Raw genomic sequence first — 12922 nt, 5'->3', positions numbered from 1 at the left:
GAGTAACTGGTTGCCTGGAAGCTACATTACTTAAATAGTGGCCCCCTTACCGTCCAAGGCGTCAAACAGCATCTCCAAACTTTGCAGACATATTGAACTAGCCTCCATTCTTTCTCCGCAAACATATTTGACTAGCTTCCATTCTTACTCCACTATCCATCCCTGCATCCCATGGAGCGAATGAGCGCAGGTTTTGCACCAGTCCGATGGGGGGAGGTGGCCACACAGCTGCTCCGGCGGAGCAAATGCTCGGACGAACTAATTCGTCACACGACGTAGGCATGTATATGAGGCACAGCAGCAAACTCATCAATTAGCCGGCAGAGAAACTGCGATGGCAACCCTCGCTTGACTGAAAGGGGAACAGCTGCGGTGGGGCGTACAATCCCGATCGCCCTAGCGCTGGAGTAATCTTCTAGTCCTCGAAGGATCCTCCGGAGATCCATATCAAAATTCGCATCAAGATTCCTTGAGGTGACGGATGTTCTTCGCCGGAGATTTATGGACAATCCACCTTGTTCAATTCCAGGTGACAGAAATCAAGTCAAATCGGGCCATGCGTATCCCCCCCCCCACATCCCCGCACGCTGGGAATCTGACGAGCATGTTCAGGAACTCAAAACAAGACAGAGATCCAGGGTGCAGCCGCGGAGCGGATGCCGAGGTCGCTTTGCCGAGTATCGTCCGCGGATGCAAACTTAATAATATACGGCGCGCTGCTTGTCAATTATTAATCGGATCCCTGCCCTGCCCGAGGATTCTCGACCTTTGATTTTGCGGGTTTGGGTGCTGAACGGGGCAGCTTACATAGTTTGAACCCCCCTCCTCCCTCTACACACCTTCTACCTCGACTTATATCCTGCCACCTCTCCCACTTCGACATTACCATCCTTCTGTCTTTTCAGACGGGTTGTTTCTTCACCTACCCACCCATACAATATCATACATAAATCATTCTTCACCATGGGCGGCCGTCTACCTTCACCTCCCCTGGAGAATCAAAAGTCACACAGCTCTAGGAAGGCATCTTCTTCCAACTCTGCCAACGCCATCAAGCCCCATCATAAAACCTCCAAGCGAGCCAGACCCCATAGTGCAACGGCACATCACGAACATGTGGCACATGGTATCTCTGACGGAAGGCACAAGCGGGCCTGGAAGGCCTGCGAGAGGTGCAAGATGAAGAAGGCCAAGGTAAGTCACCGGCTCAGGTGGCCAACCCAGTGTCTGGTAGGGCTTCGCCTGACAGGATTGTCACAGTGTGACGGCGAGTTCCCTTGCCAACGCTGCAATGATGACGGCCTCGTCTGCACGGCCGGAGTCCGCAAGACGATAGAGTACAAGCAGCTGCCTAGGGGATATACTGCAGTCCTGGAGCACAACCAGTTCGCCCTCGCCGCTACCGTCCACAAGCTTTACGCGATGGCCAGGGATCAACAACGATGGGACCTCGGCGAGCCGGAGCTCAACGATCGTGGACAGCCGGTGATCCACAACATCGCCTCGAAGCTCGGGTGCATCCGCCCCAAGAGCGACATCGACCTTCCCATCCACTCGGTCTTCCCTAAAGATGAGGTTGGCATAGTAGAACTGGAGCGTCAATTGGGAGAACAACAAAAAGAGCGCGAGTCTGTGGAGAGGACGACCACGACAGAGATGGAGCCACAATCGAGTCGCAACCTATCAGACCAATCAAGTCCCTCGGAACAGGACCACTCAGACTTCGAATTCGACTGCCGAAAACAAGTCTACGGCGGCGGCAACGTCATGGCCATGTCCTCTCAGAGCTTCGGAGGCTACGACGGCTTCGACATGGATTTGGCACCTTCGGCTGTCAACGCTACGGTCATGTTCCCCAGTCAAATTCTAGCAATGCCCGGCTACCCTCCTCAATGGGCGAGGGCGCCCAGGGTAACGTCGATGGATCCCTCACAACAGTTCATACCTACCAGCAGGCCTCATAGAGTCAGAATTCGGCACCATCAGGCCTCACATGCTCTCCTGTCCGAATCCCGAGGTCATGATAGTCATGGACGACTCGATGATGTTCTTAGGGTACAGGTACGACACGGAGTCGACGCGGCTGTAGGCCCCGGCGAAAGAAACAAACACAAAGTTCACTTTTTGTCTCCGGGGGGCCATCTCACGATGCACACGGCATGTCCCTCGGGGGATTCACGGCGGGTCCGCCGCAAGGACACAATTCTAGGTTGGATCAGCCACGCGACGTGTTTGCAATTGGGTTATGCGGGCGACGATGATCAGCTTCTTTCCTTATTCTGGCGGATTCGCTTTTCACCCAAGGGCGCAGCGTTTCATCGCTCTTACATTGTAAAGTAACAAGACCGAAAAGAGCAGTCACTGGCGACCTACCCTCCTCTGTGCGAATGGCATGGCGCGCGTGGCTGGCAAGGGTCTTCTGACATTACCCCCCTCCCCCCTTACGGATGACTTTGGTGACATGCATGTTGCCTTAATGATCACAAAGTGCATTTAGCAGCTCAGCCGACTCGTTGACCTGCCGTTGATGCTTGGTACGCCTCTGCGAGCCCATGTTACGGTGCCCGTATGGGCGATCCTTCGCCAGCGCCGTTCTACGCACGGCTACGATATGCGCCAGCAGCTCCATTGCCTCCTAGATCCCAATCTGGGAATCGGCTCGGTATGCTGTTGCCACTACGTGCTGAAGCACCTCAGCGGATTCCGCAAGTCGCTCCCTGTTCCAAGTATTGGCGTCTGTCTTGGAAGCCCATTTTATGTGTCCACCATGACGCATCTTTCACGGGACAAGGAATCAAGAGCGGAGCCGATTGTAATCCGGTCGCCTTTTTACGGCTTGACTCAGTATAAAGTATCCGTGACAAACCCAACGACAGTGATTAGGACGGCATGTACTGCGTCCGGCTGCGACTGGACCTTTGTCCGCACTAACCGCTACGGGCATCAGGTATGAATTAAGAGGGGAATATACCTTACATACTGGTGGCTGTACCCCTACAACACGGCGAAGTCCGAAGATCTTTGTACTGTTGCTCAGCGTCTTGGGAGGAGGTGGAAATCATCATTTTGAATCGTTTGCAGACTTAACACGTTTGCACTACGAGATAGACATTCCCTGGATGTTAAATCCCATAGGTAATCTTGTTTCATCGGACTATATCAAACAGGAAAAAATACTTGCTTGTTCAGTATATTATCTGGACAGTATAAATTCGGGCTAAGTAGTATCAAACCTAGATCAACATCAACAACATAGATCGTCCTCAACAACCTAGATCGTCGGCTTCCAACGGCATCATCGATCCGAGGGTATCCGGATCAGCTGGATCCCTAGGGATAAATTGCTCGACGACGAGTTCACCAAGGTTGCCCAGCCTTGAAAGTGTCCGTGCTTCCATGAGTGAAGAATCTTGGTGTATCCTCCAGGGCTAGGCATCTTTGCTATAGATTTGAAGACACTTGCCCTACTACCTACTGTACTAATTGCGTCTATTAATATTTTGAAATGCTAAATTTCATGCCTCAATAAGGACAAATTCTTTGACTTTAAGTGGAGGTCTGGATGCCCTAGGCCCTACACTTCGCACCCTCTTAGCAGCATCCTCCCTTGATGCCACTGGTGTTCTCAGTGATATTCTCGCCGATTCCCACGTTCGACCCAGCATTCGCGCGCTCATTAGGCCCAGCAATCAGGATCTTGATCACTTGGCCCTCCTTGACCTTCTTAAACGCGTCCTCTGCCTGCGTGAAACCCACGACACCCGTGATAAGTTTCTTAACATCTACGCTACCATTGGCCACCAGCTCAATAGCAAGTTGATAATCTCCAGGACCATATCTGAAGCTGCCTCGCACCGTGACCTCCTTCTGGCACAAGGCCATAATAGGAAAAGTAATATCTGCCTTGCCCATGCCACCCTGAACGTAGGTGCCTCCCATCTTTACAACATGCAAACTCGTTTGAATGCATGGTTCCGCCCCGCTGGCGTCAATGACAACGTCTGCACCCTTGCCAAGGTTGCATTGCTCGAGTAGGGCGTTCGCGTTCTCTTCTGGCGAAATGCGCTGGAAGGGGTATGTGTGTGTGGCGGCTAGCTCTGTGGCGAAATCGAGCTTTGACTGGATGATATCAACACTGACGACCTTGACAGCGCCAAAGGACCTGGCGACTGCTGCGCAGAGAAGACCGACTGGGCCGGCTCCCATGACCACAACAGTCGCGCCGGGTCTGACTCTTGCTTGCTGAACGATATGTACCGCAACCGCAAGAGGCTCAATTAATGCACCCTCTTGGAGGGAAACATTGGTAGGCAGCTTATAGCAGAAGTCGGACGGTGCAACCCAAAAGCCTGTAAGAGTGCCATCGTAGGGAGGGGTAGCCGCGAACACCATATCTGGGCAGAGGTTATATCGGCCAGCCAAACAGTCGTTACACCGCCGGCAGGGATAGCCGGGTTCGAGAGCGACCCTATCACCGGGTGCAAGCGTCTTGACGGCGCTGCCGACCTCGACGACAGTGCCGGCGGATTCGTGACCTAGGACCATAGGCTCTTCGACCACGAAGTGGCCAATCCTGCCATGTTCCCAGTAGTGTACATCAGAGCCGCAGATACCCGTGTAATTGACGGCTACCAGGACATGGTGGGCTGCGGAGATCTTCGGTATAGGTCGTTCGGCGAACTGAACGTCATGGGGTTTGTTCAGGATGAACGAGAGGTTCTGTAGGGTTGGATATCAGTATCAGTCATGCTGCCGAGGTCTGATTCAGGAATTGGGCAGCTAACACTGTTGGTCTTTGTTGATGAACTGGTATTCTGCTCAGGAACTAGCTCCTGAATTATAGATCCTGGGGCCATAGTCTGGATACTATATGGGGAATGCGAACTGGCGGGATGATGGGATTTGGCGGATTGTTTGGAAGGCAGTCGAAGGGGGGGCAGATATCGCGTGGAAGCATAGACCGACAGAATCTAGGGTGGGATTCACCGGTTCTGGACGACGAAGATGAGCGAGGTTAAATAATTTTGAATGCGTAGTCCGCGGCCAACGTATACGTATTAACGAAATTCGTGCGTCCTCATCGCGTATTTAGCTATTTCCTTGCCGTCCTACCTTCTACCCGGCGGGTGGATTAGCTGCTCTATACTGCTACCCCATTTATGGGGCATCTCTCCTAAGAGTTCGGAGCTAAGAATAATTGGCCTAGCCCTGAGCTGGAATGGTTGTTGTGGCGAATCTAGGCTTTCTCCGGCGGCTAAGAAAGGGTGGAGAGGAAAAAGGACCGGGTCACGGGACCATTGCGACTTGACAATTTCCATTGTCGCAGATTTCAACACAGTGGACGTACGCAAGGTAGAGAGGGGCCTTGATCAGTCAGTAGGGAGGCACCATCATCACCATCATCGTCGTCATCGCACTGTCGTCGCCATTAACCTCCCCCCAAGCTTTCCTTCGGATATCGCATTCAGGGTAGACGGAGTTATCAACAATGTCTGCGCCCAGTGGGAACGGAACGTTGGGGTTGGATTCTGTTCCACCCACGACCCGCCGGATGCCTACGAGGGTCTCCAATGCTTGCCGCAGATGCCGTCGGAACAAAAGTCGAGTAAGTCTTCCCGGTGTGCCAAAATAGCCGCTGACCCAGAGTGTGCAGTGCGATTCTTATCGGCCATGCTCTCTCTGTTCTCGTGCCAATGTGCCTTGTGAGCCGGCACCGGTTGATGAGCCTCCGAGAAGCAAGGGTAGGAGTTGCAATCGGCGCGTTGGGGCAAATACGCGAAAGTGAGTGGTTCTACTTGAAGCTGATGATCTTGCATGGTAACGGGTCAACGCGTCTGTTGAAGACGAGTTCAGTCCAGAGGCACCAGCGACGATAGCCCCTCCACAACCGTGCCGCCAACGCGGCAACCTTCGCTTCCTTCGGAGCACGATGTGGTTGACAGCGTTGGGGGACGGCCTGCAGGCACAAAGACTCCGGTGCCAGCGGATCGACGCGGCTCATGGGTTCCTGTAGACTATGGAGAGTCAGAGTCAGCCATGGGCATCGCGCGCAAGGTTAGAACACTGCTCCCACTACTTTCTCGATAAACACTTGCAAACATTACGACAGATATACAGCCTTGGAAGCCAAAGTATTGACGACCACCTAACCTCGGCCATTCCGGACGGAGGATGTGGAATCCGGAACCCTCGGAGAAGGACTGGCGATGAGCGCCTGCCAATATCTGCGATGCTTGGCAGCAGGTTCCCTGATCAACAAGCGATTCAATCGCTTTTGGAGGATTACTTTGAGTCCGTCCACTGGTTTTCGCTGGTTATATACGAACCAAAATTCCGGCAGCGCCTGTTGTCAATCAAGGACGGCTACGCGTACCCTGCCGAGGCGCCGTTTCTAACCTTGCTGTCGATGATTTTGTGCATGGCAGCTTGGTATCGGTCTAAGAGGGCCGTTCACAATGGTGGTGAAGAATGGCGCCTCTGGAGCGACGACTTGCTGAAGATTGTCGAGTCGCGACTAGTCCAGGTGATGGATCAGCATTCGATTGCAGCGGTGCAGACATGCATCTTGCTGGGATCTCATCATGTTTACCATGGCCGGCCAAACTTGTCTTTTGCCCTTTTGGGAGCGGCTGTCAAGATGTCTCATGCCATGGGTCTGCATCGTGATTTCACAGGTGGAACGTTCGGCGACATAGAAGAGCGCAAAAGAGTATGGTGGACGATCTATACCTGGGACAGGTATGAATCAGAGCATCTCGTTTCAAGACAATATTCTAACCAGCTAGGTTCGCTTCTATCTCATATGGACGGCCTTTGAGCATCAATGATGAGGATTGCAGTGTGGGAATGCCAACCGAATTCACCGAATCGCCATACTTTACCCAACAGTCGGTCGAACAGGGGCTGCCAGACATTACCTACTCACCGTATCAAACCGGACTGAGTAAACTGTACCTCGTCGCATCCCCCGCCCTAAAGAATATCTTTGGCTCACTGTCGGTGCGGTCTGCCAAACAACATTTCGAGTCCACGTACGCTTCGCTGGTCAGCGAGGTGACGCAAAGGCTGCTTGTTTGGCGCCGTCAGTTGCCGCAGCACCTGTCCCTAGACCTAAACAAAGACCACCACCCAGGTAATACCGAATGGGGCAGTCGGGCATACATCTTACAGTCTCTTTCACTGCAGTTGACCTTCGACAACCTGCTGATAGTGCTTCACCGGCCCTTCTTGGCTCGCCAAGTTGAGAACTTGTCGATGACGGCCTCAGCCCCATATACGAATGTACCTCAGACTGGATCGCCTTCGGTACAATCGCAGACGTCGTCGCTTACCCCCCATACCGACAGCCTATCGCCCCGTGATCATGCATCATCTGGGTGGGAAAAAAACGCGAGCTCAGAGCATTGGTGGAATGCAGCGGTTCGGACCGCGCGTGTGACCGAACTACCCCAACTTGCCCAACTTGCCACAGATAGCCATCTTGTTGCCTTTATGGCCCTGAACCTGTTTCACGCGGCAATAGTGCTCATTTTAGTCGCCCTTTCCGACCCTCTCTCCGATTCAGCCCAGGGTGTCAAACGGACTATTACCAAGGTGTTTAGATTGCAGGAGCTGCTGGGTCAGCGCTCAGCGCTCTCGAGCCAGAGCAGCGTCGTTCTCAAAAATCTCATCGGTCTGCTTCTCCGGCGAGAGGCAGAAGCCATGCTTGGCCCAGTCACGTCGGCACCTGTAGTGGGCTCTCGTGCAGAGCACCAACTCAGGGCTGCGGACGATTCTGGCCACTTGTCAGTTGAAGATACACTTCGGCTTCCCTTAGAGGCTACCCTGAGCACGAAAGACCAAGGAACTGAAGACCAAGCCTGGCCGAACAGGGCTCAGCGCCTGAACGAGAGCTTAGCATCTGTACAACGAAGTAAGGATTCTGCCTTTGCTGGATGTCGATGGCCGCGGAACAAAGCTGACCCCAATCTCTTGCAGTATTTCCGACAATCCAAGATGAACTGCCCCGATCTGATACAACAATGGTTTCGAGACATGATGTGAATATTCAGGACGGCTTGTTGCCACTAACACAACAAGAATTTTGCCAAGTGCCATTTGTACAATCAGATGGCTATGAAGAGCCTCACGCTATTGAAGATCAGCCACAGATGGTAGATTATGGGGGAAATAGTCTCTTCTGGCTCTGGGATTCTAACTGGAGTGGCGATTTTATGCAGTAAGCGGTTGAGCTTTAGTAGAACCGCGGTAGTTACGGAGCAATGAACTTCTCTTGTGTTCTTACACGATCTCGCCTGGTGATGTTACGCCTATGGACAAAATTGCGAGCAACAGGCGCGTCATGCTGCATCAACAGTGTGTCCCTTGTGCCGATCAGGGCAATCCCAGTCCTCCATCCGGCGGGTCAACGGCAACTCCGTATATTTACGGTTCCGGCGGCTCAGGGTTCCGCCGGAACGGCAGTCAGTTGGCCACTAATCCCCGTCTAGACTCGTTTCCCCCCCCCCTCCCTGCAGTAACTTCCCCGTACTTGGCGATCCACCTTGGAGCTGTACAACCAATGGACAAACGGTACTCGACTGTGCAACTACTAGTGCAGCCATGGGATTGGCCAAATGATGACGATTTTCCAGAACGAATTCTATGCTCTGCAGGGTTCCCCTTGGGGTTGCGGGCGGGTTAGTCGTAGTTCTCTAAATGTCAATGCTTTTCAAGTGTCTGTCTGCCTGCTCCAGGTCTATATAATCTGGGGCCCCAGGTTTCTTTTGATGGGGTGAAACAAGATCAACCTATTCTGTCTTCATTCTCAAGACACCTCGAAAACTTACGAACTCATCACTTTACTGCGTCCGCTGCAGGTATGGACAAGCCACCGTCGCCGACCCAGATGGAGACAGCCCCGTCCCCTGGAGGTGGTGAGAACCTCCCCGTGGCCCCGGTCTCGTGGCTTGAATCCAAGCTCAAGCCAAAGACCATTCACCACCGCTATCCTTTCAGAGGAAAGCCTCTCCTTTGGATGACCTGCGCATTTGGAAGCTTGGGTGATGCCTTGTTCGGTTATGACCAAGGTACGTTGTCCACCACCTCATACCTGAGCCCTTGCATCTTGCATTCTTATACTGACGCCGAACCTAGGTATCGTTTCCGGACTTCTGGTTAACCCGGTGTTCCTCTCGAGGTTCTTCAGCGACTATGGTGGTGCTGACGGGACCGATGATCACATCAACCCATCCGTAACAGGCATTCTCGTGGCATGTCTTCAGATCTCGGCCGCCATCGGCTCCCTGATTGCAGGTAGTCTCGGCGACATGATTGGCAGGAAAAAGTGCGTTCGTTTAGGCGGCTTCATCTACTTCGCCACCGCCTTTATTCAAGCGTTCGCTCCCGATTTCAAGACTTTCGTTATCGGCCGGACCCTCCAGGGCCTGGGCGTGGGTTTCCTCTCCATGACTGTCCCCGTCATCCAGACTGAGATTGCCGCACCACATCGTCGAGGCCTTATGGTGGGAGTCGAGTACACGTTTCTTATCGGTGGCTACGCGCTCTCAACTTGGGTTGACTTCGGCTTCTACTACCTTATCCCAAAGAGCGAGTCCTGGCAGGGCCCCTACTTCATCCAAATGGGTCTGGCCTTCATTCTGTTTGCCATGTCCTTCTTCCTCCCTGAAACGCCTCGCTGGCTCGCCCGCAACGGTTTCACCAAGGAGTGCCTTCAGACGGTCGCGGATCTTCACACTCCGGACGGTGATACGCAGGCCCATCACGTCCAGCAGGTCATGGTGGAGATCAAGGAGGCTGTGCGTTACGAGGCCAGCCTTGGACAATCGACATGGCTCGAGATGTTCACGCGTTATCGCAAGCGCACCCTCGTTGGCATCACGGCACAGATGTTTGCCCAGCTCAACGGAATCAACGTCATCTCCTTCTACCTACCTACGACGCTCGCCAACGCAGGCCTCAGCGTGCAGAAGTCTCTACTCTACACGGCTGCTAATTCAGTCCCCTACGTCGCCGCTACGATCCTCACCTGGTGGCTGGCCGATAAATGGGGACGACGCCCGCTATTGATCCTCGGTGGTAAGCTTACATGAATTGCTGCCCAGCATGCTTGTATCCAAGGGAAATCGCTGACTGAACAACAATGACAGGCATCCTCATGGCTATCGCCCTTTGTGTCGTCTGCGCCTTCACCGAAGCCCACATTTCAGACTCCAACACTCGTGCACACGGCATCTACGCTTTCGTTATGATCTACAACGCCATCTACGGCTTCACCTGGGGCCCTATCCCTTGGTTGCTTCCGGCCGAGATCTTCCCGCTGCGAGCCCGAAGCAAGGGCATGGCGCTGGCTACATGTTCAAACTGGATGTTCAACTTTGTGATTGGCATGTCAGCGCCGGACGCCTTCGCGGGCATTGGGGGTTACTACTATGTAATCATCGCGGGATTTTGTCTTATTTCAGTCGCACTGGCGTACTTCTTTTACGTCGAGACTGCCAACCATACACTTGAGGAAATCGCGCTGGCGTTTGGAGACAAGGCCTTTGCAGCGGATGATGAGACTGTTGTAGCGACGGCGCATCTCGGCCGTGAGACTGAGGAGAGAAAGTCGGCGCTGGTTTGAAGGGGAGATACCGTGGTGTATGTGATGATGCGGCGGAGGGTGTGAGGGGTTGGTCCAGCATGGCACCTAAGTTCAGGGTGCATCAAAGTATAGTCGGGGCTAGTTATGTACTATTTTATACACACTCACTTGTCTCTTTGCGAATGATTAGGTCGAACTTCCTCATCTGTTCCGTTCTAGTTGGAAACAATAGATCTGTTACCCTCACCAGCGCAGGAGATGGCGATATGAACGATGCCTTCCCTGGAGCAATACTTAGATGACACCTCCTGGCATTCCCAGGTTCACATTGATTTGGAAGATTGGAGTCTTGCCAAATGGATTGTCAAGGACCGACCTATCAATCAGCTCTCCCGTTCGACATACTAGTCACTATCCACCAGTCGCGCGTAGAGGGCGATCGTCCAAGCCGCAGACCATACCGTCTTGCAACTGCCGTAATCCATGCCGCGTTTCGGCTTAACGGCTGCTGCACCAGACCCGCTGATGAGCGAATGGATCTGGCCACCTGGGATGAGACCGAGTTGCGCCCAGTTGGATTGGAGCCAGCGTCCTTGTGGAGAACGGCCGAGAGGGGACCGAAAGCGAGTCCGAGACCGGAAGCCAGAACAAACTGGGCGCAATGACGTCGAAAACCGGCGGCGGCGACGGCGGCAGAAGCGGCGAAAGCGGCGACAGCGGCGGCGATTGCAGCGGCGAATTGTCGCCGCAGTTCCGGCCGTTTGGGGCGAATCTCCACAACACCGACACATGACCGATAGCGAAGCAGAGTATATATTTCCAAGTTCTCAGCACACTCTTAGGAACAACGCGTCTTTATCATTCAGTATAGTTTATTGCTCTTCCAAAGCGCCACCGAAACCAATCATGGCTGCTCAAGTAGGACGAAAGCCAACCGTCGTTCTTGTACCTGGTGCCTGGCAGAGATCTTCTGGATTCGATACAGTACAACAGAAGCTCCGACTTCTAGGATATCCGACTTTCCTAGTAGACCATTTGTCGACAGGAGCTGAGCCACCAACGATAGAACTTACCGATGACGTCAACAATTTGCGTCAAGTGCTCCAGCGATTGGTTGACCAAGAGAGAGACGTGGTCGTTGTCGCGCACTCCTACGGCGGCGTCGTTGCCTCGTGTGCAGTTGAAGGCTTTGATGTGGCCGAACTCAACAAGGCAGGCAAAAATGGCGGCGTCATAATGTTGGCATATCTGAGCGCATTCGTCCTTCCAAAAGGCAAATCCTTGATGGATGGCCTTCAAGGTCAATGGTTGCCGTGGCAAAGAGTTGAGGTTTGTAGTCCATTGTCACCCTACGACAAATCACTAATTGCTTCTCGTCCATAGGGAGACTATTGCCGCACCACGAACGAGGCCGAAGTGTTTTACAACGATTTATCCGTCCCTGAGCAGAGAAAGTGGATCACAACCATGACGCATATGCCAGTTGCTGTGTTCAAGTCTAAGTCAACATATGAACCATGGCATGTCATACCCTGCATGTACATTTTCTGCACCAAGGATAACGCGATTCCTCCGGTCTTGCAAACCGCCATGGCCAGTCAAATGGGCAGCATTACTACATATGAAATCGTATCATCACATTCGCCATTTCTAAGCTCGCCGGATGAAGTAGTTGGAGGAATTGAGTTGGCGGCTAGGACTGGTGAAGAGAAGAAGAATTTAATGTAAATTACAGTAAAGTTCGAGGCTCGCTCATCTGTTCAGGGACAATAGTAAGCTATCAACGATTACCTGCTCCGAAAATCCCTACCGGGATATAATAGAGATAAATGAATTAAGTATGCCGGGCATGTGTTGTGGCAGCTATCGTGTCCGCAATGGCAGTAAACAGCCCGTGATCGTAAATCTGGGTAGATTGAGGTTCTGTGCCTCACTCGCTTGTCTGCCTGACTCGCTCACCATGTACCTTAGTATAGTTTAGTAGAGTAAAATTGGCCAGTATATTTGTATTAAGTTGGCTAAATAGGTCACGAATCAAAGGGTACACTTCGAGCAGTTTTGAGAAGTTTAGCAACAGAAGCCAGGAAATGGGTAGACGTGCTGCTAGAAACCTCTCCGTCCCTTCCCTGGGCTATATCGGAAGGCAGGATTTCAATTGAGAATGTAGAACATCTTATTTCTTAGCTATCAGAAGGGCCGCGATCAGGTATTTATTTCTAGATATGTGGATAGCTTCCTTTCGGAGCTGCAGAGATTAACTTTGCGGTTCCTATTTCTAAGTTTGCGGCTTTAAAGCTATAGAATTTATCATCGGAATCCTATGTTATGTCCTAGGCA

At 52.6% G+C, this 12922-nt stretch overlaps 5 protein-coding genes across 5 annotated transcripts; 4 read left to right on the top strand and 1 right to left on the bottom strand.

Annotated features, from left to right (window-relative positions):
• Nucleotides 1-963: 963 nt before the first annotated feature.
• BGZ61DRAFT_500788 (uncharacterized protein) lies at nucleotides 964-2089 on the top strand (the record flags this gene model as incomplete). Its single annotated transcript, XM_046251610.1, has 3 exons — nucleotides 964-1194; nucleotides 1261-1911; nucleotides 1967-2089. The coding sequence occupies 3 exons, from the start codon at nucleotides 964-966 to the stop codon at nucleotides 2087-2089; spliced, it is 1005 nt and encodes a 334-aa protein (XP_046093883.1).
• A 1097-nt stretch (nucleotides 2090-3186) lies between these two features.
• BGZ61DRAFT_524431 (xylitol dehydrogenase) lies at nucleotides 3187-5043 on the bottom strand. Its single transcript, XM_046252646.1, has 2 exons — nucleotides 4785-5043; nucleotides 3187-4719 (listed from the first exon to the last, which is right to left on the bottom strand). Exons 1-2 carry the CDS (start codon nucleotides 4854-4856, stop codon nucleotides 3592-3594), a joined length of 1200 nt encoding a protein of 399 aa, XP_046093882.1. The 5' UTR covers nucleotides 4857-5043; the 3' UTR covers nucleotides 3187-3591.
• A 993-nt stretch (nucleotides 5044-6036) lies between these two features.
• Nucleotides 6037-8043, top strand: BGZ61DRAFT_541797 (putative C6 transcription factor; the record flags this gene model as incomplete). The annotated part of the gene is made up of 3 exons (XM_046255091.1): nucleotides 6037-6054; nucleotides 6110-6738; nucleotides 6786-8043. 3 exons carry the CDS (start codon nucleotides 6037-6039, stop codon nucleotides 8041-8043), a joined length of 1905 nt encoding a protein of 634 aa, XP_046093881.1.
• An 817-nt stretch (nucleotides 8044-8860) lies between these two features.
• On the top strand, nucleotides 8861-10624 carry BGZ61DRAFT_541796 (putative MFS sugar transporter; the record flags this gene model as incomplete). The annotated part of the gene is made up of 3 exons (XM_046255090.1): nucleotides 8861-9068; nucleotides 9136-10077; nucleotides 10149-10624. 3 exons carry the CDS (start codon nucleotides 8861-8863, stop codon nucleotides 10622-10624), a joined length of 1626 nt encoding a protein of 541 aa, XP_046093880.1.
• An 867-nt stretch (nucleotides 10625-11491) lies between these two features.
• On the top strand, nucleotides 11492-12313 carry BGZ61DRAFT_500783 (Alpha/beta hydrolase fold-1; the record flags this gene model as incomplete). The annotated part of the gene is made up of 2 exons (XM_046251609.1): nucleotides 11492-11914; nucleotides 11969-12313. The coding sequence occupies 2 exons, from the start codon at nucleotides 11492-11494 to the stop codon at nucleotides 12311-12313; spliced, it is 768 nt and encodes a 255-aa protein (XP_046093879.1).
• Nucleotides 12314-12922: the final 609 nt, after the last annotated feature.

Source organism: Ilyonectria robusta (assembly GCF_021365365.1).
Source record: "Ilyonectria robusta strain PMI_751 chromosome Unknown BGZ61scaffold_74, whole genome shotgun sequence".
NCBI lineage: Eukaryota > Fungi > Ascomycota > Sordariomycetes > Hypocreales > Nectriaceae > Ilyonectria > Ilyonectria robusta.
Note: the sequence above shows the minus strand (reverse complement) of the source record. Positions and strands in the feature narration are given on the sequence as shown.

What these genes read in the sequence shown, in the direction of transcription:
- BGZ61DRAFT_524431 (XM_046252646.1), bottom strand. Translation starts at nt 4,856, where the DNA reads ATGGCCCCAGGATCTATAATTCAGGAGCTAGTTCCTGAGCAGAATACC. An exon ending in CATCAACAAAGACCAACAGT is followed by an intron (nt 4,720 to 4,784) that starts GTTAGCTGCCCA and finishes CCAACCCTACAG; the next exon opens with AACCTCTCGTTCATCCTGAA.